Consider the following 26870-nt stretch of genomic DNA (forward strand, 5'->3'; position numbering starts at 1 on the left):
GGAGGGGATGCTCCCTCTGTTCAGCTTCTGCGGGAGCGGTGGAAGGTAGCCAGAGCCCCACGCGGGTGCAAACTGCAGACAAACAACGCAGTTTAATAGGCGAGCAAGACTCTGAGTGTCAGGCCCTGAGAGGGGCCCCAGGGTTCAGGTGGCGGGCAAGGGTGCGGGGCGTGGGGCAGGACGGGCACCTGCTTCCTAGGTCTTCTCAAAGCTGCCTGTTGCCCCGACTGCCTCCAGTTCCCGCCCCAGCTGCCGCTCTTCCTGACAGAGTGTCTCCGAGGAGGGCACAGGATAGAGCGAGGAAACACCTGTTTCCAACAAGAAAAGAGGTGAGGGAAAGCCCCCACCAGACTTCCAATGGCCTCTCATCAAGTTTGCTCTCTAGAGCCTTGTAAAAATCGGGCCCAGAAAGCCAGTGGAGATCATTTTTCAAAAAGATCACTTTCTATTTCTTACTCCCCCCTCCTTTTCCTAAGTTGTAACGTCCCTTTTTTTTCTTAATGCCTTCTTCCCTCCGTGAGGCTTCCCGCTCCTCCCAGACCCCTTAAGGCCCCGCCTGAGTGCCTGCAGGAACCGCCAGCACCCCCAATCCCACATTTTGCAACCGCATGCGTTTCCGGATTTTTCACTTCCTCCGCCCCCTGCCGAACTACAGGTGGGTAGTGAGACCGGAGGCGGGGGAGCAACAGAACAAAGAAACCAGGGAGCCCCTGCCCCAGGCCGGGCGCCCCATCTGCAGCCTCAGACCAGCCGGAGAACAAGAGGGGCTCACCAACCGTGAACTCCCCCACCCTGGGGTCTCATGCCACTTTGCAGAGGCCGGCAGCTGGAGGCCGCGTGGGAGGTGGGTGCTGCCCCCGAGCAACAGATAGACCTCCACGCAAGAGGCCTGAGTGGCAGTGGACGCCAACAGCCTCCACGCATTGGGCTCCGTCATTTCATCAGCAGTTTCAGAAAAACCTTCCAAAAGCAGTTACGCCTCACTGCAATGTGTAGCTTTTTCCTGCCATTTTTTTTTTTATAATAAAAGAGGGAGTGAAGCTCGCTCGCTCTCTCCCCCTCCACCCCCCTCTCCCAAAAAGAGCCAAATGGATACGAGAAGGAAGGGAAAAAAAAAAAAAACCCACACACCAATCTCCGAGGGGATGCCATTGAGGTGTGGCTTGTATTTAAATATCCAATATGTCAATGTAAGGGGAGTGGGTATGTATATAAAGTGCCGTTTGCATCTGATAGCTCCACGAAGCCAGCTATGAGAGGCTTGGGGAGATGGATGAGGAGGGGAAGCGGCGCTTTGACTGAAAGCAAGGTCAGGAGCGCGCTGCCCCACGCTCCCCGCCGCTGAGAAGTTCCTTGGACGGGAACAGACGTCGACTGCAGCTCGGCAGAGCGCGGAGCTAGCGAGCGCCGCCGAGTCGCCTGCGCCCGCGGCGGAGAGAAGCAGTTCGCGCCCCGCAGCCCCGGCTCGGCCCCGCAAGCCCAGCCATGGCGGAGGTGGGGGGGGTCTTCGCCTCCTTGGACTGGGATCTGCACGGCTTCTCCTCGTCTCTGGGGAGTGTGCCTTTAGCTGATTCCCCGGGTTTCCTGAACGAGCGCCTGGGCCAGATCGAGGGGAAGCTGCAGCGCGGTTCGCCCACCGACTTCGCCCACCTGAAGGGGATCCTGCGACGCCGCCAGCTGTACTGCCGCACCGGCTTCCACTTGGAGATCTTCCCCAACGGCACGGTGCATGGCACCCGCCACGACCACAGCCGCTTCGGTGAGGACGCGGCCGGGAGGGACGGGAGGCGAGCGGACAGCGCGCTGGGGAGCCGACGGCTCTAGGCTCCAGGCTCCGGCTTGGGGCCGGCGGACCGCCCCCGGCTCAGCGCCGTCTGGGCCAGTCGAGGCGGGAGGCCGCCTGGGACTCGGGGCGGACGGGACACGAAGGTGCGGACTTGAGCCGCACGGCGGCGTCTGGGCGCCTGGCACCCCCCAACGCTCTTGGGAGGAGGCGGGGGCCCCTTGAGGTATGGCCTCTCCTTCACCCACTCCACCCTCCTTCCCCCGGGAACATGGGGATTGTTCTGGGACCTGGACGCTGCGCTTCCGAGGAAAGCAGGTGGAGCTGGGAGAGGGAGCATCTGCCAAGGAGGTCACGGACCGTGGCTGCAGTGCGAGGCTGAGCCTCGAGGGCAGCAGGGTTGTCTCAGCAGATTACCTGAAGCCGGAGCCTTTGTGGGTGATGGACACAGTGTGCGGGCGGCCCGCGCCCGAGTTGCTTTTGGCCCACTGGGACATGGCAGCCCTGATACCTGCCTGCCTCTGGGTTGTTCTGCTGGTGTTGGGAGCCAACCCAGACAGCAGGGCAGGAGCTGGGTATTAGGGAAACTAGGAAAGTTCCCAGTGGCCACTATGTCATAAATAATACAGGGCACAACACCCTGGGGCAGCTTTTGCCCAGAGATACCTGTGGACCCCTCGCCTCAGTGAGAAAACAGCCCTGGGCCCACTCCCAGCCCTCCAAACAGGTGTCTCTTGGTCTCAGGACAGAAAACACTCAACATCCATCCAGGATTTTGTCAGCCTGCCACTCCACAGACTGTTAAAAGGGCACAGCTGCCTGTCTTACATATATAACACAATAAATACAAACCTTGATCTGGGACGGAGATCGTTGGGTTTCTAAGCAAATGTGTTCATTCCTCAACAATTTGGCCATTTTTATTTTCAGCTTCCTATCCTCTACTAAACTATGATTCCAGTGCAATGACCGCCACTGCTACCCTTCCTTGGGTCCTCACATCCCCCAATGCCCTCTACTTCCTCCCAAGGACCTTATGAGACAAAGAAATCTTCTATCCTTTAAACCAGTTAAGAGGCTTTGCCTACCCTCAGGAGTGATACCCTTCCCTTTTTCTTGCCACCCTCCCCCACAGCCCCCAAACCTCCCCATCCTCCTATTCCCCGTTTTGTTAGAGCTGCATCCTAGTGCACTGTAAAAAGCTGAAGGTGGATGGGGAGGCAGAGGCTTGTTCCTGGGCAAAGCTAAGTCTAGCAAACAGTTTAGGGCCAGGGCTGGTCTTCCTTGCTGAGAGCAAGCAGGAACCTTAATGAGGTCTATGTCATCTTGGAAAAATGCACTTGGAGAGCTGGAGTACTGTAGGTTGTGTGTGGGGTGGGGGGTAATGGAGGGGTGCAGGTGTCTGTATAAACTTGGAGCAGGTCCTCAAAAGGGTGATAAGGTGGGGTGGTGTAAGGGGAGAGAGAGGGGTTAACTTGGCTCCTTTCCCTTCCATCACTTGTAACTTTGCAGTCCTCTTTTGTTCCTCTTCAGACAGAATGGGGCTCCCACCCTGGCTTCAGAGGCCCGCAAAGCTCCCAGAAATGGCCTAAAGATATTGGGGTAGCCTATTCCTGAGATATGGAAGACAAATCATGAAATGATGGAGAAATGTGGGGTAGGGCAGCAGAGGTGGAGAAACTATGAGCTTGGCTCCCAGCAGCTACAACTTTGACTCTGTGCCTAAGCAGAGCCCAGTAACCTACAAGGTCAACATAAATCAGTAATAGGCTCTTGGGATAAGTGGTCTTTAATTACCTCCCTAAGGACACATCTTGATTTCTTTTCATCTCTCAGGCCTGCTAAGGGTGTTAAGTTTAAGGAAAAACCAAAGGAAATAAAACTGGCGGGAGGAAGGGATGTTTTCACTGCTGCTTAACTGCTTCATTTTGGGTCTTGCCTTAAACACACACACACATGCACACACACACACACACTTGCTAAGACCACCTCTACATCACCTTTTCCCTTTCCTCCTTCCCTGGCTTCCCAACAGTTCCGAGTATTTCCTGTAAAGGAAATGATAACTGGTCAGAGCTGTCTCTTTGTAACATCCCCTGCCAACTTTCAAGCACACATTTACTCTTTCTCAGTTTAGCTTTTGGCAAAGAAAGAGGTGGCTTTTGAGTTTGCTAACTCTCTCCTCCCTCCACGTTTGAGTTAATCAGCCAGAGTATTCAATAAATCGAAACTTTAACATTCCATAAGTGCTTTAGCAGTCAACATTCCAGCAGGGTAAAGTAGGCCAGACTTAAGATATAAAATATTATAGATTTCTGCTTGGGGGGAGGAGGTAGTCTCCAAAGGCCATGTAAAGTAAATAGCTATTTGTTGTAATTGGAGAGCAGAGCCCCCAAGGATTACCCTGGAATCCATGTGTTCAGAACGAGTCAGGCTGAGCCCAAGAACAGCCCCGACTCCAAATAATAACCTGTTGGCACAGCTTCTGCTCCCCCTCCCCATCCACCCCCATTCTACAATCGGTAGCCAGGAGTATTTCGCCTGGCTGGTGGCGTTTACATGAGGTTCACAAGAGTATGGACATTCCTGAGGGGCACCTGTGGGCTGGCAGAGTGGAGCTTGAGGAGAGGCCTCCCTCCAGGTGGGATGGAGCAGCTGCTTTGGTTTTTGAGCAATCTGGTTTTTATTTGGTAAGGTGCCAAAGTAGCACTGTCTTGGCCATGAAGGTCTGAAAGGATGGCTGAGGGCACTTGGGCGGTTATGGAACCAGATTAAATGGCATATTAGCCAGTCATCTAGCTAGGTTCTGAAGCAGTGGGGCCCAGAACAGATCAGTTTTGACTGAAGCCATGGAGGAAAAGGTGTAAGAAGAGAAGGGTCTGGAAATTGTCCGGCAAAGGGCAGAGCCCAAGGTAGACAGGTCAAAATGAGGCAGAGCAGAGGGAGGTCCTGGGCTTTGAAGGGGATGAAAGTACTGAGGACAAACTTTGTCTATTTAATATTTTGCTTCAACGTTCTGCTGTTAACAGCCCTCTCCAGCGGTAGTTGGGAAAACGTGAAAATGGCTTGTTTTCTCTCTCCCTTCATGCTGGCTGGAATTCAGGAGAAGGTTTATGAATATCTGTTACATCATCATGTGCCACTGGGTTCCCACAGTTTGTATCCAGCTAATAGGAAAGTTGGCAAAAGGAAATGATGCCCAAAGACAGCTGGGCAGGGATGATTCCAGCTGTTGGAGACCCCTGTTACTGGACACAACCCAAGTGACTTCCTGTATGATCTGTCCTTTGGCATCAAGGTTAACAGAGAGTTGGAGAAAAACTGTGGTGACTCAAACGGCCACACCTCTTGGGTTTCATGATTTGTTCTTACACCAGGTCTTGGGTGGTGAGATCACAAGCTGCCCTTTGCTACTTAATGAGCTCAAGGTGGTCAGCAACATGAGATACTTACAGAATGAGGGAACTAGACTCCAAGCTCAGAAGTAATCTGCCAGAGCAAAGTAAAGAATTGAAGGCTCCCAGCGGGTTGCTATTCCTCAAAGTTTAGCACCCATAACTGAGTTGTGATCTGGTTTCTTGTTCTCTGGCCATACTGGCCATTCTCCTTTGAACACCACCCTGTTTTTTCTATAGCCCTTTTGAAGCACAGTAGAACTAAAACAGCACTCTCACTGTGGTCTGAGGCAGAACAGAACGGGACAGTCCCCTCCTTTATGCCAGGTATTAGATCTCAGTCAACACAACCTTAGATCACGTTAACTTTTTCCCCTTTTTTTTTCTAGCTTTTTAGTAACTTTTAAGTTTTACATGACTAGCTTCACATTAGCCTTTTAAAAAATCTCATGAATCAGCCATACTGAGCTGACCTTGTTCAGTCAAATCCCTTGAGCCATAGTGTATGTTTTGCTAGGCCATGTGTCCCTATTACAAAAATGGGCAGACTTGGCATTTATTTAAAAATGTGTAGAAACACAAAAGAACAGTCCATGTTTTCAAGAAAATGTACATGGTTGCCTGAAGTGGGGAGGAGGGTGGAAGCAGAGTATGGAAATAAAGAGATAAATAGGAGTTGCCTGGTAGCCTAAGGATAGTAGTTAAGGATCTGGCATTGCCACTGCTGTGGCATGGGTTCAGTCTCTGTCCTGGAAACTTCCACATGCCACATGTGTGGGCAAAAAAAACAAAAACAAAAACAAAGAAAAAGCCCTTCCACAGACTAATTATGATAATAGGCCATGAAATAAGGAGTATGATTAACTCAACTCTCTGCACTTGAGGCTCACTCTTCCCCAGGAAAACTCCAAACACAAAACATCTTGGATAACTGGTTTGGGAACCAAAGTACAGGACTTTACATTTATTCTAATTAATGCTTATTTTGTTGGAGTCAGCCCATTTTTCCATTCTTTCAAAATCTCTTTGGATTTTGATTGTGTCGCCCCCTCAGCTGTATGTCTTCTGGAACTAGGGTAAATAGCCCCCCTATGTCCTCTTACAAGTCATTTATTAAAATGTTAAACAGGTCAGAACCAAAAATCAAAACTTTTTGCAGTGTTGGAATTCCTGTCATGGCTCAGTGGTTAATGAATCTGACTAGGAACCATGAGGTTGCGGGTTCGATCCCTGGCCTTGCTCAGTGGGTTAAAGATCCAGCGTTGCTGTGAGCTGTGGTGTAGGTTGCAGATGTGGCTCGGATCCCACATGGCTGTGGCTCTCGTGTAGGCCGGCAGCTACAGCTCCGTTTAGACCCCTAGCCTGGGAACCTCCATGTGCCGTGGGAGCAGCCCTAGAAAAGGCAAAAAGACCAAAAACAAAACAAAACAAAACAAAACAAAAAACCTTTTTCCAGTGTTAACTTAAGGGTTTGGTCTATTAAATCAGTATCTGCTTAACCCTTACTTGGTACCAGGTTATTTTCCCTTCCCCTCCTACCATCTTGTTGTCAATCTCCTTTCCCAAAACTTTTTTTTTTTTTTTTTCACTATAAGCGTTAGTAACAACCAGACTGAGAATAAAACTTGGAGGATTTCAATGCTAGAGGCCCAAAGCCACGCTTTGAGTGCTCTATTCACTGGCAGCAGGAGATTGTTAGATTCTTTGAATAGGTCCTAGTGTTGCTCTGAAAGTTTCCACACCCAACCCACTAGCCGAAGTCACTGGGCCTCTTCAGGAGACTTCCCAATGGAGTTTTGGACCTGATTTCAAAATTGACCACTTAATTTTTTAAATGATCTTTAAGGAATCAGTCCCACTTCTTATGTAGAATATTATTACCCTTAAGAATTACATTTTTGGATAAAATAGCCAGATATGAGCTCATTTCATACCTCTGGATGCCTCTGTGAGTCACACGTACCAAGTTTGTGATCTGTATGTTGAAAAACATGGTTAGAGAATATCAAAGAGAAATCTAGTTGACCATTACATCTGTATTCATGTAATAGATGTGCTATCTTAGAACAAAATTTTGAAGCCTTCAGTATCACCAGAATTTCAGTTCTGGTTCCTTTTTCCCTCTTAGTAGTCAATTTCTTTTTCTCCCCTACTTCTGCTGGGTAAATGAAAATGTTTACAAATCCTCACCTCTAACCTTGTCAGCTAGCGGGACATTTCTGAATGTCTTCCCTTTCCCCTTAAAGTTGCAACATCTCAACTCATTATCAAGTCTAATACTACCTGCCAACTCTTTGCCATAGATAAAATTCAAATCCTCAAGAAAGAAGGGGAGAATATCAGGCTTGTCCCCCTGAGTCTGCACCGACCGAGAGTACTTTTGAGGAGAAAGCTCTCAGCAGGCCAAGGTTTTCCTCCTGCCATAGACAGGAGGAACAAATTTAGTGAGTGGCCTGTGTGGCCTTTGTTAGAGTCAGCTAGAGACAACTGACAGCCCCACGTGGCTGTAATGGCATGGGAGCTAAGAGGTACAAAACAAATTCAGCCCAGCCTGGAGGACAGCAAGGTAATGCTTGCTTCCCCCTAGGATGGAGAGAAGCGACCTTGGGAAGATAGAGAAACCTGGCCACATTCTTTCATTTTGAAAGCTGCCATCCCATTTCTTGAAATAGTGGTCTTTAACAGCAATAGTACTTTGTAATTATGGAGATTTTGTAGCCAAAACCTTTTCATAGTGTCTTCCTTATAATATGCCTAAAAGTGTTGAATAGAGGCAGAAATTGTTTCCCCCATTTTACATATGGACAGACTAAGGCCCAGAGAGACACAGTTCCGTTCTTGCTACACAAGATGGTTTCATCAGGTAATTTATCAAAGACACACAGGGTTGGCCTTCCCTTTGGGGATAAAGAACTGGTAGCTCATACCATCTGAATAGCTTCTTCCTAGCTTGATATCAGTGATAGAAATGGCATTCACTTTTTTGCTCTAGGAATCCTGGAGTTTATCAGCCTGGCTGTGGGACTGATCAGCATCCGAGGAGTGGACTCTGGCCTGTACTTAGGAATGAATGAACGAGGAGAACTCTATGGGTCGGTAAGTTTAAGGTTTTCTTTCCCTTGGAAGCTATTACCACCAGTGTTTGGATCATGTAAGGCAAAACATTTGTCTAGTACTTGAAAGCACTTTTGTCAACTATAAAGGATTAGTGTCTTCTAGTCATTTGTTGGCTGCCCAGAAATATGTTTCTTGCAACATAACACTTTAACTCATTCAGCCCCCATCAGAACAGAAGCTTGTCTATGATACATTTGCTTCTGCCTTCTCCATTAAGGGACCAGCTAATCTGATGACAATAGTAGCCTGTACTGGTTTATTAGTAGGTGGTAAGAGTTTGGGGCATTAACCCTCCCAAAGAACACATCTGACTTGTAATGGGTACCCAGAGGAGTGGCCAACCAGCTGGCACAAAAATAGGCAGCGGAAGAGCTGGCCTTCAGATTGAGGATTCTGAGATTAATAACACAGTCCTCAATGTCCAGATTGCTTTGGTGGAATCCCAAAGGCCAAATGAAACAAACACATGAAGAGTGAGGGTTCCAGGGTCTGGTGACAGCCCTAATTTCCCATCTAGGACTAGGTTGGCCACAGTGCATGTTCTTTATTCTGGAAGCCAGCCCAGAGCTGGGGAATGATGAGTGACTTTGCTGACCTTAACCCTTTCAGGGGATCCCAACTCCTGGCTTTGGCTTTTGAGTCATACAGCACACTTTCTGGCTGCCTGCACCCCATGAAATCAGAGCACATTCTTCCCTGACACCTAAGAGATAGGCCTGTCCCCAGCACTCAGTATCGGCAACCCCAGCAAGTAGTATGGTGGCTAGATCAAGTGTGAGAGGGGACAGAGGCAAGAGACCCAGAAGCTGCCAGCTTGAAGTAGCCAGATTGGAGGAACTTTTCAAGGAGATCTTTTCTGAGCTTTCCAACTGACAGGCCTGAGACCCTTCATTAGGAGGGATCACAGCTCACCTCCCATGGAGCTTTATATAGATCTGAGGCCTTTGCCTGTCAGCTGACATGGCTGACTGCAATCTCAATGGATTTCAACATCATTAGCCCTGAGTAGGGAGGAAACTTGGGGATGCCAGCAGGGCACTGGAGGCCATAGCAGAAATTCTCAGGCTCAAAGTGCCAGGTGAGCCCATCTCCCCCAGTCTCCTGCCTTCCAAAAAGACCTCACCTGAAACACTTTTGCATGGCTCATGAAAGAGGGTGAAAGTGATACAGACAGGACTGTTTGGTGCCATTTGGAAAGAAGGTGCCTCAGGAATACTGGGAAATAGGACTGAAATTTTCTAATATCAATAATATCAATGTGTTATTACTATTTTAGTTTCTCCTCCAGCAAGCTGAGATGGGAGAAATAGTCATATAATGGGCTCTGCTTTATTTTCTCACCCTCACAGAAGAAACTCACACGTGAATGTGTTTTCCGGGAACAGTTTGAAGAAAACTGGTACAACACCTATGCCTCCACCTTGTACAAACACTCGGACTCGGAGAGACAGTATTATGTGGCCCTGAATAAAGATGGCTCACCCCGGGAGGGATACAGGACTAAACGACACCAGAAATTCACTCACTTTTTACCCAGGCCAGTAGATCCTTCTAAGTTGCCCTCCATGCCCAGAGATCTCTTCCGCTATAGGTAACAGACCCCTTGTGTGACCTCTGTGACCCATATACTCTGGGGCCACGGTTGTCTCTGGAAGCACTATACTCATAGCTTTTCAATCCTCTTTCCTATCAATTTAGATAACAGAGAAGCACTTACTGTTCAACTAGACCCATGTTCCCTTGTTGTTCAAAGTGTATATCAAGGTTGGGTTATTTTGGGGAGGGATGTGGGGGAGGGGGAGGGCTAGAGGTAATCTTGTATATACTTTTTTCTTTACTCATGTTCTTTCCCCTGAGGTGGCACGAGAAGGAATGGGGGCCCCCCTGCCAAGAGCCAGGGGTGTCTAGCCCCACAATCTACCCAAATATCTTGACAATGGGTAAATGAAAGACCAAGGAATCTGCCATTGATGCTACCTACAGAGATTTGGAAAATTCTCGATAAGAAAATCCTTGGGGCTACAGCCCTGCTGCAGCCATTCCTGTATTGGCTCTGCACATTTCTCATCTGTCCTGACATGCAGTTTTCCTGCCATTGGAAGTGGGAGATGGGGTAGGTTGTAAGAAAATGATATTAAAATGTAAGCATGGATACTGTGCATAAGGACAAACTATTTATGAAATGTATATGCTATTTATTTTATATATTTATTTATTTCAAAATAATTTTATTTTTAATGAGAGATGCTATGACTGGATTTTCATCAGAAAGAATAAGGTCCTACTGAAACAGGATAAATGAGTTATTAAAGGCTTTTATTGGCAATAAAATTGTCTTTATATTGTAACCACTGTCTAATTCTATTGATTTGTACACTTAGTAGGATTAGAAGGTTGCTTAGCTTCTTTTACTACTTATTAGACTCTCCTGATGTTGGCATCACACTGCCTAGGCTAGATGACCCATTATCTACAATATTAGCATTATCTAGGGGCCCTATCCGAAATCCTTTCTGGTTCTATGACTTTAACCTGAGTGGTGAATCAAAGCTTCAGGAAGGCCTGGACCAACAGCCCTTGTGGAAGCTCCCATTTGTGTTTAGGATTAGGCATAGAGAAATCTCTTGGGATTTGGTTGGGGCCCAAAGTCCAAAGGTCAGAAAGCGTAACTTGTGGCTTATTATTTGGGATTCAAAATAAACAATAATCAAATGGGAGAATAGTTTTTTGAACCAATCAGTTTCACTTCTGGGGTGTTCTCCTACTCCTTCTCCAACTGCCCCCCCACCCAATCCTCTGCCAGTGCTTCTCCTAGAAAGAGTTCTGGGTTTTCCCTAAAGTAACGGTTCTTAGATTATATGGTCTCTTGACCAGCAGCAGCATCTGGGCACTTGTTAGAAATGTAAATTATCAGGCCATACCCCAGACCTGCCAAATCAGAATATCTGCAGGTGGGGCCCAGCAATCTGCTTGTTAACAAGCCTTCCAGAGGATTCCTGTGCACAATAAAGTTTGAAACCTAGTGCCCTAAAGAAATGGTTTTCAAAAGGAATTGTTTTTGCATCTGAATGGCTTATAAACAAAGTTTGGGAATAAAACTTCAGTCCCTAAAACAAAAGTAGAGTGGCTGTAGTTGAAGTGAGGATGGCATTCCTGGGAGCTCCCTCTTGTTCAGGACAGCCCCTGAACTATCTTGGTTTAAGATCCCTGGCTTCTATACTGTTATTTACTTAGGCAGGAGTAGGGTTATTTGCATTTTCAAAGTGAATACTGTCAGGAAACAAAAGCCAAAGGGATAAAAGTCTCATTGAGTACTCAGGCCCCATGAAGGACTCATGGGAGGTTTTGGGTTTAGGATAGCTGCTTCTGGTGCTCCTCAAACACATCATGTTGACATCCACTATTTTCCCAACTGATTGGTGAAACAAATAGCTTAGGTAGCAGCTCACTTAAAAATCAAAACCAGGGAGTTCCTGTCGTGGCGCAGTGGTTAACGAATCCGACTAGGAACCATGAGGTTGCGGGTTCGGTCCCTGCCCTTGCTCAGTGGGTTAACGATCCGGCATTGCCATGAGCTGTGGTGTAGGTTGCAGACGCGACTCGGATCCCGCGTTGCTGTGGCTCTGGCATAGGCCAGTGGCTACAGCTCCGATTCGACCCCTAGCCTGGGAACCTCCATATGCCGCGGGTGCGGCCCAAAGAAATAGCAAAAAGACAAAAAAAAAAATCAAAACCAAAAAGTCTATGAAAGTTCATCTAAATTTAAGTACTCAACAGAAAAACCACATATCATATCAATATGTACATGAGAAATCAAATAAGACTGTATGATAGAAAGTGCTAAGCTGCATGCTGTACATGAGCATAGGGTAGAATGCTTGCTAATGGAACCACCAAGGCAGAGATCTCACAGGACTAGGGTGAGTAAGGAAATTTTCGTGAAAGGGGTAATGCCCATTATGAAGAACCAACAGGAGGATTTGGAGAGTAAAAAGGCTGATGACAATGTCCATGTTTGGCTACAGGGAAAAAACATCACCTCTAGAGGTCTCTGGGAGGAGGGTAAAAATCAGCTGTGTGACATTTTTTATCATATTTTTAATGTGTATTACACCTTTATTTTAAAACCAAAATTTTACAAGGAAAATGCCAATGTAATGGAAAGGGGAAGATTCCAAATCCTAGGGTTAGGCCTTACCCTTTTTCTCTGGGTAGAAATAGAAGGGAAAAGAACAGAAGAATGGGGTAGGATCTCAAAGTGCAGAAGGAATTCATATGGGAGGCATTCTTGGTATTGACCTTTAAGAATAACAATGAATGGGGCACATGATAATGTCAATGGGCAGTTGTCCTCATGGTTAAAAAAGAGGAAAAAGATAAATTCTGGAAATGAGAATGTAAGATGAATAACCTAATACCACTAGATCAGTCAGCAACTGATTGACACCATATCCCCAAAGTGATAAAGTAATGGATTTTGTGCCAACCCAGAAGGAATTGTAGAGTAGTAAGCTCTGGACCTCTGGTTCTGGATGAAAATATGTAAGAGACCATTTCTTATTCATCTTTGCATCCCCTCCCAATGTTTTGGGTTTTCCTGGAACAAAACAAATGCTTAGGAAATACTTGTTGAATAAACAAATGGTTGGTTGAAATAATGAATAAATGAATTAATGAACAAAGACATAGACACTTTTAGCAAATATGATACAAATGCTGGACTGGAGAGAACAAATGCATTATATGATAGGATCATCTGAACTCTTTAACTTCCGAATACACTTAAATACACACACAATGACATACTATAATGTATCTTGGGAAAGATAGTGAGTTCCTTGTCACTGGAAGTGTTTAATCAGAGTCTAAACAACAACTTGACAAGGATATTGCATCATTTAAATGTAACAGGGTGAACACTAGATAAAAGTGATGGAATGGGATGGCATTATTTACTAACTACATACTCCACAGGACCCCCAGATTTCTCCTGAGGACCTGTAGTGTTCCAAGAAAGAGTATATAAGACCTAGGAATGGTATGTGACCATTATTCCAGGCCAAGAAAAACATTGTACACCAGAGATTCCTAACTTGGGGTTCATGAGGTCCTTAAAGGTCCATGGAAAGCCCTTTGGGCCTGAATACCCAAAATAGTATGCACATTTTTATGTTTGTCATTTAATCTTTCATTGGTTTCACAATTTCCTCCAAAATCTTAGGAACAACTGCCCTAGGAGTTTCCACAGCATCTGGTATAAGAACTGGTAGCCACTGAGATCCTATGTGAAAACCTTGACAGTCTTTAGTTCTATTTTGTTTTTTCTCAAGAGATAGACTTTATGCATGAAAGCTTTGACTCCTATCATCTAAGAGATAGCTTTAAGTTTGGCAACAGGGAGGTGAGGGGAAGGGGGAGCTGGGCTGGCTTCACTGCTCAGTTTTTCTGAACAAATGTCAACCCAGGGCCAGCTCCAAAGAGCAATTCTGATGGCAATAAGACTCTTCTTCCCATCCCTACACAAACCTCTTCTCACCCTGCCGCCATAGCTGAATGTTGCTCCTGCTCAGAAAACAATCAGGCACTGAACACACCAGCCCCAGACACAAGAGCTTATCAGAGCCATCAGAGTAGACGCCCTCCCCAAAGGAATTTAATTAAAGGCTTAAAATAATAAAAGAACCTGAGTTTATCTTACCTTCAAGTCACTGCAGTGCTCACTCACTGAATCCCTGACTACATAGTCAGAAATCCATCAGGCTCAGGTCTCTGGTAGGGCCACAAGTCACACAGGTTTTATCCAAGTCACCCACAGCAAAGGTCCAGCCTTTTTACTCCTCACTCTTCAACTGACCTTTGAGGACTGCTTTCCTTTTCTCTGGAATGGTTAGAGCTACATTGCCTTTCCTCAGTACTTCATGAACAGGGAGTAGTTGAGGAGGAATGTGTGAGGTTAGGAAGAAAGGGACCACTGAGTAAAGACACATCCACAGTCAGTCATGCTCAGCAGGAGGATCAGAACACAATTTAGTTTGTCACTCCTAGAGCTGCCTCTGTTCTCTAAACATAACATGGAAGACCCTTCTATTAGACCTCTACACCAGAGCTCTGGTGTCAATTGCAGAGATACCCAACTGTCTCCTTGACCCATCCCCATAGTCTCTCTCTACTCCTCCAATCCAGCACGGACTCCTCTACATCTCTTTCCATTTCCCCAAAGTATGGGATCTGCCCTGTTCTTTATCATTGACAATGGAGAAAAGAGATGCAGATAATATGTTCTATAGGACCTGAAGCGAGACCAGCTTTGTTTTATATCCAGATTTTTTACTTCCTCTTCGACTCTGAACAAATTCATTCATTCATTTATTCATTCAATAAATATGTATCAAGAACATTTACATCTTTAGAGATATAACAGTAAATAAGACAGATGTGGTTCCTCTCCTGACACGGTCTAGTCAGGAAGACAGACATAAATAAGTAAACGTACAAATTGTAATAAGTGCCGTAAAGAAAGAGTGCAAGGTGCTATAGGAGTATATATCAAGGCTTATTAAGGGGGTTAGGGGATGGCTTCTGGAAAAAGTGATGCTTAGGGTGAGCCCTGAAGGGTGAGTAGGAGTTAGCTTAGTTGAAAGTAGGACTAACTTTCCAGGCAGATAGAATAAGAATATGTAAAATCCAGAGGCAAGAAGGCATTAGCCATAATAAAAAAACTGCAAGAACGTGGTATGGCTGAATTGTAGTAAGCCACAGGGTCTTCACCCATAAGATGAAAATAATCATAGGACCTATTTCAAGGGCAGTTGCTATGAAGATTAAATAAGATAATGTATGGAAAGGATGAAATGCTTTGCACAGTTCCTGGTGCATAGTAAGCACTAAATAAATAGTAGCTATCACTATTACCTAGTAGTGCTAGGTAATTATTAGTAGAACTATTAATTTGAAGACAGAGCTCTGAATGAACAAATGTATCACTCCATCCCCTCTCCTGTGTGTTTGATTCTGCTGGGGTTTCACAAAGGATGGGTACCAAAAAGAAAGGTGATACATGGCACAGCCATGCCATGCAAATGCTGGCCTCTTACTTAGAATGCATAATGCAAGAAAACACTTGGAAACTCCATCATGTAATGTACTTTGTATGAAGGAAACCAACAGAATCACTCATCCCTCACCCAACTTCTATTTTAGTCATCCTAGGGTCCCAGGAACCTTCCTTCTATAGGCTCCCATAACCACACCATGAATAGACAGTATCACCTGGGTCCCACATATCCAGAACCCTCCATCTTCCTTTCTCTTCCTTATAATCATACACTCTGAGCCCCATTCCAGTCCTGTTTAATGTGCCACATACTAGACTCCTAGTAAACCCTCGTTGGCAGATGCATGCCTGCCCTGTCCATTTCCAATTTCCCTTTGTCTCACCGGTTGTAAATGCTCCAAGTTTCCAAAATCTATCATACCAGACTAACCTTACCTAACATTATATCCTATAGGTTTCTTTGGGCTTCCCTCTTAAGATATTATACCCACACTCAATAGATCCCACAACTCTCCTCCAATATAAACCCAGTACACAGTCTCTTCAATGTATAATCTAAATGTCCTATAGACATCTAGGACAGAGTAACTTAGAGAGCCCACACCCAAAGCCCCATTCAACTCAGTTTAAAATGCCCACTTTCTCTGCTTCTGTTCCTGGATTGCCAAACTTGCTAGGTAAAGCTATGAAAATTGGGTCATCAAATGACTCCACTACAAATGTAATCTCAATTACCTCAAATGTCTTTTCCTGCTTGACAGTTCTTTTACTCATTTTGTTTTGATTATGTCTGACATCCATCACAGCTCATCATAATAATGCCTAACATCTAAAAACCTTTATATTGGCTTAGCATCAACCAAACTTCCCTGGTAAGCACCTGGTGTAATTGTCTAAGAATAGAGACCCCTAGGCTCTGTTAGGATTTCCTAAATCAGAATTTCCAACTGAAAGGCTTGGTTATCTATATCGATGTTTCTCAAACTTTTTGATCTGAGGAAACTTTACATACTTAAAAACTATGGAGGACCTAAAAGAGCTCTTATTTATGTGGCTTATAGCTATTAGTATTTAGCATGTTAGAAATTAAAATTCAGAAAATTTAGTCCTCTAATAATTCATTTAAAATAAGAATAAACCCATTAACATTAACATAAATTACATTTTTATGAAAAAATAATAATAAAATTTAGTGAGTGGGTGTTATTTTACATTTTCCCAAACCTCTTCGATGTCTCTCTTAATAGGAAGCAGCTAGATTTTTATATCTGCTTCTGCATTCAATCTGTTTCTATATATTCTTTCGGCTGAAGTATGGAGAGAAAATTTAGCTCCTCCTGGATCTGTAATTAGAAAAGAAAGGACCTCATGAACCCCCAAGAATCTTTCAACTACTCTTTGGGAAACACGGATCTGTGTATTTAACAAGTCTCCAAGTAATTCTTTTTTTCTTTTTCTTTCTTCCTTTTTTTTTTTGTTTGTTTGTTTGTTTGTTTGTTTTTGGCCGCCCCATGTCATATGAAATTCCCAGGCCAGGGATCAGATCAGAGCTGAGCCACAGTTTTTACCTATGCCTCAACTGCAGCAACACCAGATCCTTTAACTAGCATGTGCCAGGCCGGATATCAAACCTTCATCCCAGTGATCCAGAGATGCTGCCAATCCCGTTGTGCCACGGTAAGGAACCCCCCAAGTAATTCTTATCATGAAAATAGGTGGCAAACAGTGCATTAGTTCATGTGAGATGTTACAAATCTCCATTTGTCTCTAGCTCTCAGTTCCAGCCTGTTCCAGATCAGGCACTCTCTGGTCTCTCTCTGTAGATGAAACCTCCCCCATGTTGTACTAAGACATAAGTCATTTAGTAGTGGCTTCCTGGCAATCATTTTTGGTATTGTTTAGCTTTGTCTTTTTCCTTTTTTTTTCTTTTTTTTTTGCTTTTTAGGGCCGCATCTGCAGCATATAGTAGTTCCTTGGCTGAGGGTTGCATCAGAGCTACAGTTGCCAGCCACAAGTCCAGCAACTTGGGATTCGAGCCACGTCTATGACCTACATCACAGCTCACGGCAACGCCGGATCCTTTAACCCACTGAGTGAGGCCAGAGATCGAACCCGCATCCTCATGGATACTAGTTGGGCTTGTTACCGCTAAGCCACAACAGAACTTTCTGCCTTTTTCTTTTAAAGAAAATATTTTTTGAATTTTTTTCCTGTGGTAAAATATATATAACAAAATTTTCCAATTTAACTATTTTTAAGTGTACAATTCAGGGGCATCGATTACATTCACAATGTTGTATAACCATCATCACTGTCTATATCCAAAATTTTTCATCACCCCAAACAAGAACTCTGAAAGCATTAAACAATAACTCCTCATTACCTCTTCCTCCCAGCCTCTGGTGAACCCCTATTCTACTTTGTCTCTATGGATTTTCCTATTTCGAACACTTCAGGTAAATGGAATCATACAATTCATGGTCTTTTGTGACTGGCTTCTTTTATGTAACATATTGTTTTGAAGGTTCATCCATATTGTGATTTTAGAAGTAAAATGTTCAGGAGTTCCCGTTGTGGCTCAGCAGTAATGAACCCGACTAGTATCCATGAGAATGCAGGTTTGATCCCTGGCCTCGATCTGTGGGTTAAGGATTCTGCATTGTCGAGCTGTGGTGTAGGTCTCAGGTGTGGCTCGGATCCCATGTTGCTGTGGCTGTGGTGTAGGCCTGAAGCTGCAGCTCTGATTCGATCCCTAGCCAGGGAACTTCCATATGCCACAAGTACAGCCCTTAAAAAGGCAAAATAAAGGATCCAGCATTGCCACAAGCTGTGGTCACAGATGTGGCTAGGATCTGGTATTGCTGTAGCTAGGAGGCCTCAGCTACAGCTCTGATTTGATCCCTAGCCTTGGAACTTCCATATGCTGCAGGTGCAGCAATAAAAAGAAAAAATGAATCTACGAAAACACCACTGTTATTCAACATAGTATTGGAAGTCCTAGCCACAGCAATCAGACAAACAAAAGAAATAAAAGGCATCCAAATAGGAGTTCCTGTCGTGGCTCTGTGGCTAACGAATCCGACTAGGAACCATGAGGTTCGATCGCTGGCCTTGCTCAGTGGGTTAAGGATCCGGCGTTGCTGTGAGCTATGGTGTAGGTTGCAGATGCAGCTCGGATCCTGCGTTGCTGTGGCTCTGGCATAGGATGACGGCTACAGCTCTGATTGGCCCCCTAGCCTGGGAACCTCATATGCTGCAGGTGCAGCCCTGGAAAAAGACCAAAAAAAAAAAAGACCAAAAAAAAAAAGGCATCCAAATAGGAAGAGAAGAGGTAAAGCTGTCACCGTATGTGGATGACATGATACTATATATAGAAAACCCCAAGAACTCAACCCAAAAACTACTTGAACTGATCAACAAATTCAGCAAAGTAGCAGGATATAAGATTAACCCTCAGAAATCAGTCACATTTCTGTATACTAATAATGAAATATTAGAAAAGGAATACAAAAACACAATACGTTTTAAAATTGCGCCCAAAAAATCAAATACCTGGGAATACACCTGACCAAGGAGGTAAAAGACTTATATGCTGACAACTGTAAAACTTTCATCAAAGATCCCTATTCTTATTACAAGTTCTTATTATGAATTAGATTACTCTCCCAAACCAATTTTTTTTCCAAACCAAATTTAAAATTCCTTCCTATGCATGGGAAAAGAAACTCAATATTTAAAATAAAAATAATTCAGGAGTTCCCGTTGTGGCACAGCGGAAACAAATCTGACTAGGTACCATGAGGTTGCAGGGTCGATCCCTGGCCTTGCTCGGGGGGTTAAGGATCCGGCGTTGCCGTGAGCTGTGGTGTAGATCACAGACGTGGCTTGGATCTGGCGTTGCTATGGCTCTGGCATAGGCTGGCAGCAACAGCTCCGATTAGACCCCTAGCCTGGGAACCTCCATATGCCGCAGGTGCGGCCCTGAAAAGACCAAAAAAAAAAAAAAATCAAATTACTGTGAAGTTTTTCTCTTTGATGATCCATTCTTAAAAGTTCTCTTTGGCTACTAAGAAAGGAGGGTTTCAGTACCAAAGGGGAAAGTGTGTATATTTTTGGAGCCCTTTGTTGATCAGAAGATATTGAAATTGTCTCTACATTTGCTATGGTATGGGTTGCATCATGGGTCATGCTGCCTTACTTGTAGGCATGAATGTACAGGAACTATCATCAGTTTAATTATAATGAGGAGGTTGCTCATATTAAAAGGAGTAATTTATCAGGAGATTTTATAAAAACAAAAGATATTTTAATTTTATAGGACTATTCCAGTCTTACAACAAATCTTATGTTTCCAAAGTTTTTATCTATGTGCATGTAAACTTAAATTTAGCTATAATCTAGTTCGATTTTTGTCTCACTCTCTTGTTTTTGCCTTCAACTGCTCAAGCATTAAATAATGGAACAGCTTGAGATTAGCATCAAGGTTTTAGTCAGAAAAGTTTTACTTAAATACCATATTATAGTTTAGCTATTTATCCATAATCAAATTTATAAATTTGTCTCTATGGATTTTCCAAATTTATACTAAATAAAATGCATAAGGATTTGAAATCCATCTTTCAAGTAATCTAATTTATATTTATGACTTCACAATTATACTATATGTCAATGATTATTAGAATCTTATATATTGAGAATGAACAATAGATTAAAGATAGACTTTTAGCTTTTCATTGGTTATTCAATCTCACTAATTATACATTTAATAATGATCAATTAAAAGTTAATATACATAATTGTTTTAACTATAAATCACAGTTAAATGCTTATTTAATAATCTAAGTTAGTTTTGCCCCTTACTATCGCTCAGTAAATTAGACTCGCATTTACTCGCCTAAAATTTTGTTTTAAATTGTCACTTGTTCCGCTTTCTGCTTCTTTGTTCTGAATTTAAAGTGAAATAATCTATTTACTCTAATAAAACAAAATCATGGAGAATTAAAAAAACATTAATGAAGGAAATTAAAGAAGATGTAAAGAAATGGAAAGATATTCCATGCTCCTTCATGGGTTGGAAAAACTAGTATTGTAAAAATGGCCATACTCCCCAAAGCAATCTACAGAGTCAATGCAATCCCTATCAAATGACCCATGACATTTTTCACAGAACTAGAACAAACAATCCAAAAATTCATATGGAACCACAAAAGGCCCAGAATTGCCAAAGCAATCCTGAAGAACAAAAACCAAGCAGGAGGCATCACTCTCCCAGGCTTCAGGCAATATTACAAAGCCGCAGTCATTAAGACAGTGTGGTACTGGTACCAAAACAGACAGACAGACCAAGGGAACAGAATAGAGAAGCCAGAAATAAACCCAGACACCTAGGGTCAATCAATTTTTGACGAAGGAGGCAAGAACATAAAAGGGGAAAAAGACAAGTCTTTTCAGCAAGTATTGCTGGGAAACCTGGACAGCTGCATGCAAATCAATGAGACTAGAACACACCCTCACACCATGCACCAAAATAAACTCAAACTGGCTTAAAGACTTAACTATAAGACAAGACACCATGCAACTCCTGGGAGAGAACACAGGCAAAACATTCTCTGACATCAACCTTACAAATGTCTTCTCAGGTCAGTCTCCCAAAGCAAAAGAAATAAAAGCAAAAATAAACCAATGGGATCTAATCACGCTGACAAGCCTTTGCACAGCAGAGGAAACCAAAAAGAAAACAAAAAGACAACTTACAGAATGGGAGAAAATAGTTTCAAACGATGCATCAGACAAGGGCTTAACCTGTAAAATATACAGGCAACTTATACAACTCAACAGCAAAAAAGCCAACAACCCAATGGAAAAATGGGCAAAAGACCCGAATAGACATTTCTCCAAGGAAGGTGTACAGTTGGCCAACAAGCACACGAAACATTGCTCAACATCCCTGCTTATTAGAGAAATGCAAATCAAAACTACCGTAAGATACCACCTCACACCAGTCAGAATGGCCATCATTAATCAGTCCACAAATAACAAGTGCCGGAGGGGCTGCGGAGAAAAGGGAACCCTCCTGCACTGTTGGTGGGAATGTAAGCTGATACAACCACTATGGAGAACAGTATGGAGGTGCCTTAGAAAACTATACATAAAACTACCATATGACCCAGCAACTCCACACTTGGGCATATATCTAGACAAAACTTTCCTTAAAAAAGACACATGCAGCCACATGTTCCTTGCAGCACTACTTGCAATAGCCAAGACATGGAAGCAACCTAAATCTCCATCATGAGATGAATGTATTAAGATGTGGTATATACACACAATGGAATACTACTCAGTCATAAAAAAGAACACATGTATGTATGTGTCACCACACTGTACAATAGAACAAAAATTGTATTGGGGAAATAACAATAAATTTTTTTTATAAAAGCTCTAAAAAGAATAAAAATAAAAATAAAAGCTCTAAAAATATAAATAAATAGCCACTATCTGCTTGTCAACCAGCTGGAAAAAAATAAAATAAAATAAATAAAAATGAATAAATAAAATTAAAAAAAGATGTGGTATATATACACAAAGGAATAGTACTCAGCCATAAAAAAGAACAAAATACTGCCATTTGCAGCAACATGGATGGAACTAGAGACTCTTATCCTGAGTGAAGTAAGTCAGAAAGAGAAAGATAAATACCATATGATCTCACTTATATCTGGAATCTAATATAGGGCACAAATGAATCTTTCCACAGAAAAGAAAATCATGGACTTGGAGAATAGACTTATGGTTGCCAAGGGGGAGGGGGAGGAAGTGGGATGGATTGGTAGCTTGGGGTTAATAGATGCAGACTATTCCCTTTGGAATGGATAAGCAATGAGATCCTGCTGTGTACCACTGGGAACTATATCTAGTCACTTATGATGGAGCATGATAATGTGAGAAAAAAGAATCAATACATGTATGTGTAACTCGGTCACCTTGCTGTACATTAGAAAGTCGACAGAACACTGTAAACCAGCTATAATGGAAAAAAATAAAAATCATTTTATAATAAAATAAAATATTAGTCATGCAAAAAAAAGGTACATGCACCGTTATGTTCATAGCAGCATTATCTACAATGGCCGAGACATGGAGGCAACATAAATGTCCATTGACAGATGAATAGAATGAATGAATTAGGATGTGGTATATATATATCAGCAGCATATTACCCAGACATAAAAAAGTATGAAATAATGCCATTTGTAGCAACATGGATGCAACTAGAGATTATCGTACTAAGTGAAGTCAGAAAAAGAAAGACAAATAGCATATTATATAACTTAAACACGTGCAACCTAATTTGTGGCACGAGTGAACCTATCTGCAAACAGAAACAGACTCACAAAAATAGAGATCAGATTGTGGTTGCTGGGGGCGGGAAGAAGGAGTGGGATGGACTAGGAGTCTGGGGTTAGTTAAAGGCTTCAGTGCTTAGGACATCATGAGTTCCTGTCAAGAAAGTATCTTCTTTGGAGGAGTAGGAGCAGAAGGCATATTGCTGCACCTGAGGAATGAAGAAAGGGTGAGGGGAACTGCAGGCAGTAAGTACAGACAGAGCACACTTAGTAGAGGTTTAGCAAAAAAGAGAAGAAAGGAAATAGGGCCTCATAGCTTGAATCAGAGAATCAGAGAAAGGACACTGCTTATTATTATTTTTTCATTTTTTTTGTCTTTTTGCCATTTCTTGCGCTGCTCCCGAAACATGGAAGTTCCCAGGCTAGGGGTCAAATTGGAGCTGTAGCTGCCAGCCTACGCCACAACCACAGCAACACGCCAGATCCTAGCCAATTCTTCGACCTACACCACAGCTCACGGCAACGCGGGATACTTAATCCACTGAGCAAGGCCAGGGATCAAACCCGCAACCTCATGGTTCCTAGTTGGATTCGTTAACCACTGAGCCACGACGGGAACTCCAACTGTGCTTATTTTTAGCGTAAGAGAGACTTTGAGGTCTAAAAATGATGCCGTGTATGTACTCTAATGGAGGTCATATCAAGTCGTGTTTAAGAGTATGGGCTGTATAGCCATCAGTGCCTGGGTTCAAATTCTGGCTTTATCACTTATGTTAAATTTAGATCAACCTCTCTGTGCCTCAATTTTCTCAATGGAAAAAATGGGGAAAATTATAGTATGTACCTCAGGAGTCTTGCAAGTAATAAATGGGATAATGTTTGTGAAAGAGAACAGTAACTAGAGTATAGTAAGTACTTAATATTAGATATTATTATCATTATTTAAGCAAAAGGCACATGCAGGATATGATTGGGTTTGTTTTGACTTTGGCAAACCTTTTTCCTTATAAGAATGATATTACATGTCTTTTTTAAAAGTAGCTTTGGAAAAATGGTACAAGTATTTTTTCGCTACAGAAAAAAATCAGAAAATAAAGATTAGCAAAAAGAAAAAACAAAAACAGCTGTATCTTCATTCCCTTTCATCTTTAACATTCTGATGTATATCATTCCGGACTTTTTTCTATTCATCCAATAATGGTTTTCAAATTGTGTTTTTTGGTATGTGTTCCCATGTACAACTGGGGTGCCAGGCAAGTACCTTGGCTGAGCTTTTGAGCTTTGTCTCTGTGGCAGCTAGGATTTATTACCCTAATACATGTGCTTGCCTTGTTTTCCTTAACCCCCCCCCCCCACACACACACACCCAGGGGAGGCAAGACCCACTGTGCTCTGCCTCAACCCCTGTTCTAGGGACTAAACACATGAGGGACCTAGGCCTTCCATCTGCCTGAAAAAAGAAGGGAGATCAGACACCTTCCCTGAATGTTCTGGTTCTAGAAACTACCACCTTCTTGTTCCCCTGCACCGAATGCAGATACTCTAGCTCTGAGTGTCCTAGATCTACTGTCCTCTTGCTCTTCAAAGTGTGGTTCCTGACCAGCAGAATCAACATCACCTGGTATCTTGTTAGAAATTCAAATTCTTGGACTCCCACTCCAGACCTTCTCTATCAGAATCTAAAATTTAATGGGCTCCCCAGGTGATTTGCACATACACCTAAGTTTGAGAAGCACTAGACTAGCACAGGTCCTTTCAATTCTAGGAATGAAGATTTCCCTAAATGTTCTTGAACACTAAAAATTTCAAGAACTTTTTCACCAAAAGTCTTACCTTTCATTAGGTCATTCTGTTTCATGGAACAGGCTGAGCTTTGTGGGCGAGATATAGGCGCAATGCCTTCCTCAGGATTCCAATGCATACCATTCAAATATTAAACATCTTTATGAGCAAACACAGTAGCCAGCAGATGGAACCAAGAAAAAGACTAACTCTATTCTTAAGGGGGGGATCTTATTTCTTTTTTTTTTCTTTTTTTTTTGTCTTTTTGCTATTTCTTGGGCCGCTCCCATGGCATATGGAGGTTCCCAGGCTAGGGGTTGAATCGGAGCTGTAGCCACTAGCCTACACCAGAGCCACAGCAACGCGGGATCCGAGCCGCGTCTGCAACCTACACCACAGCTCACGGCAACGCCGGATCGCTAACCCACTGAGCAAGGGCAAGGACCGAACCCGCAACCTCATGGTTCCTAGTCGGATTCGTTAACCACTGCGCCACAATGGGAACTCCTTATTTCTTTTAAGTAGACAATGTCAAGCAATTTCCTCTCAGAAAAAAGGAAATTATGTTATCTGGGTAACGTGGGCCATGCAATCAGGAAACAAGTTCCCACCAGCAGATGCAAAGGGATAGATTCTGTGGGATGTTTCTGCCCCTGGTTTCTATACACCATCTTAAGTCAGAAATGAGAAACTTCTAAGTCCACTGGTGTAGAATAAATAAGTAATAAATGAAGGGGCCCTTGAGTAGAAAGCAATTTTTTTCAATGCAATGAACAATGTAATTTATTTCTTTTCAAAAACCATGAACAGAAAATATGACTTTATAAACGTAATGGATAATTACAAGATGTACCTAAGTCCTTTGTTATGCCAATTAAGAAATAGGAACAGAAGTCAAGAAGAGAGAAGAGAAACTAAAGAAGGGGAAGGAAAAAGACAGAAACCCAAAGAAAACTACAGTGAGATATATATATATGACACAGATACAGACTTTGATGGTGTTGACATTGCCATAATTTTCTGTTAATATATGACAACAAACACATCACACATCAATTCGTCAAGCATTTATCTCACACTTTTTCAGTGTCAGGTGCTGAAGATATTAAAGTGAGCAAAATAGATGGGGTTCTGCCCTTACATATCTAGAAATTAATCACGAAATCACACAAATAACTATTTGTATTAGTTTCCTATTGCTGTTGTAACAAACCACCACTAATTTAGTGGCTTATGACAACACCCATTTATTATCTTATAGTTCTGTAGGTAGAAGTCTGACACAGTTCTTACTGAAGCTAAAATCAAGGTGTCAGCAGATCTGTGTTCCCTTTTGGAAATTCTAGGTGAGAATTCTTTTCTTCGCCCTTTCTGGGTGGAAAAAGGCCACTTGGAAAAAGGCCACCTATATTCCTTGCTTCATGACCCTCTTCCTCCATCTTCAGATGCAGCATTGCATCTCTCTGACTCTCTCACTCCTGGTCACATCTGCCTGTTAACTCTCCTACTGTCTCTCTCCTCCACTTTTAAGGACCTTTGTGATTACCTTGGGCCCACCAGATAATCTCGGAGACTCTTCCATTTCAGTTGATTCTCAGCCTTAATTCCTGCAACCTTAATTCCTTTGCCAGGTAACTTAACATAGTCACAAATTCAGTGATTAGGAGGTGGACGTCTTTGGGGGATCATTATTCAGATTACCACATCATGTAATTATAATTTGTGCATTACAGAAACTCTTGGCTTAAATGGAAATTTGACCTTCTGTGCACAGGTACCAAACATGGCATTTCCTAGAACTATCCTATTCTGAGTTCTATTTCTTGCTGCCTATATATGTTTGTGTTTGGGCTTGCTTTTTCCTCTGAGGCATCCTTCTCAATCTCTACATGTCCAGATTATAGCTATCTTTATAGGCCTTGCTTGAATGGTACCTAAACTTTATCAGGTGAAAAAATGAAAAATAAACTTAGTTCGAAATAGTTCTATTTTTTTGTTTTGTTTTGTTTTTTTGGTCTTTCTGTATTTTCTAGGCCACATCCTCAGCATGTGGAGGTTCCCAGGCTAGGGGTCTAATCGGAGCTGCAGCCACCGGCCTATGCCAAAGCCACGGCAACACCAGATCCGAACCATGTCTGCAACTCACACCACAGCTCACACCAACACCAGATCCTTAACCCACCGAGCGCGGCCAGGGATTGAACCAACAACCTCACAGTTCCTAGTCGGATTTGTTTCTGCTGAGCCCTGATGGGAACTCCCCTGAATAGTTCTATCTTTAAACTTCTCAGTTGGTGCCTAATTGAACTTGTGAGGAAGCCACTGTATTAAAAATGAGTTCTGATATATTAAAACATATTTTAAAGTACTCACACTGGACTTTTCAGACACTT

The 26870-nt window shown here is 43.1% G+C and overlaps 1 protein-coding gene across 1 annotated transcript; it reads left to right on the forward strand.

The window, feature by feature from the left end:
• The first annotated feature begins 1215 nt into the window (after positions 1–1215).
• Positions 1216–10643, forward strand: FGF16 (fibroblast growth factor 16). The gene is made up of 3 exons (XM_047765194.1): positions 1216–1759; positions 8171–8274; positions 9645–10643. Exons 1-3 carry the CDS (start codon positions 1486–1488, stop codon positions 9888–9890), a joined length of 624 nt encoding a protein of 207 aa, XP_047621150.1. The 5' UTR covers positions 1216–1485; the 3' UTR covers positions 9891–10643.
• The last annotated feature ends 16227 nt before the right edge of the window (positions 10644–26870 follow it).

The sequence above is a fragment of the Phacochoerus africanus genome, chromosome X, assembly GCF_016906955.1.
Source record: "Phacochoerus africanus isolate WHEZ1 chromosome X, ROS_Pafr_v1, whole genome shotgun sequence".
In the NCBI taxonomy this organism is placed as follows: Eukaryota; Metazoa; Chordata; class Mammalia; order Artiodactyla; family Suidae; genus Phacochoerus; species Phacochoerus africanus.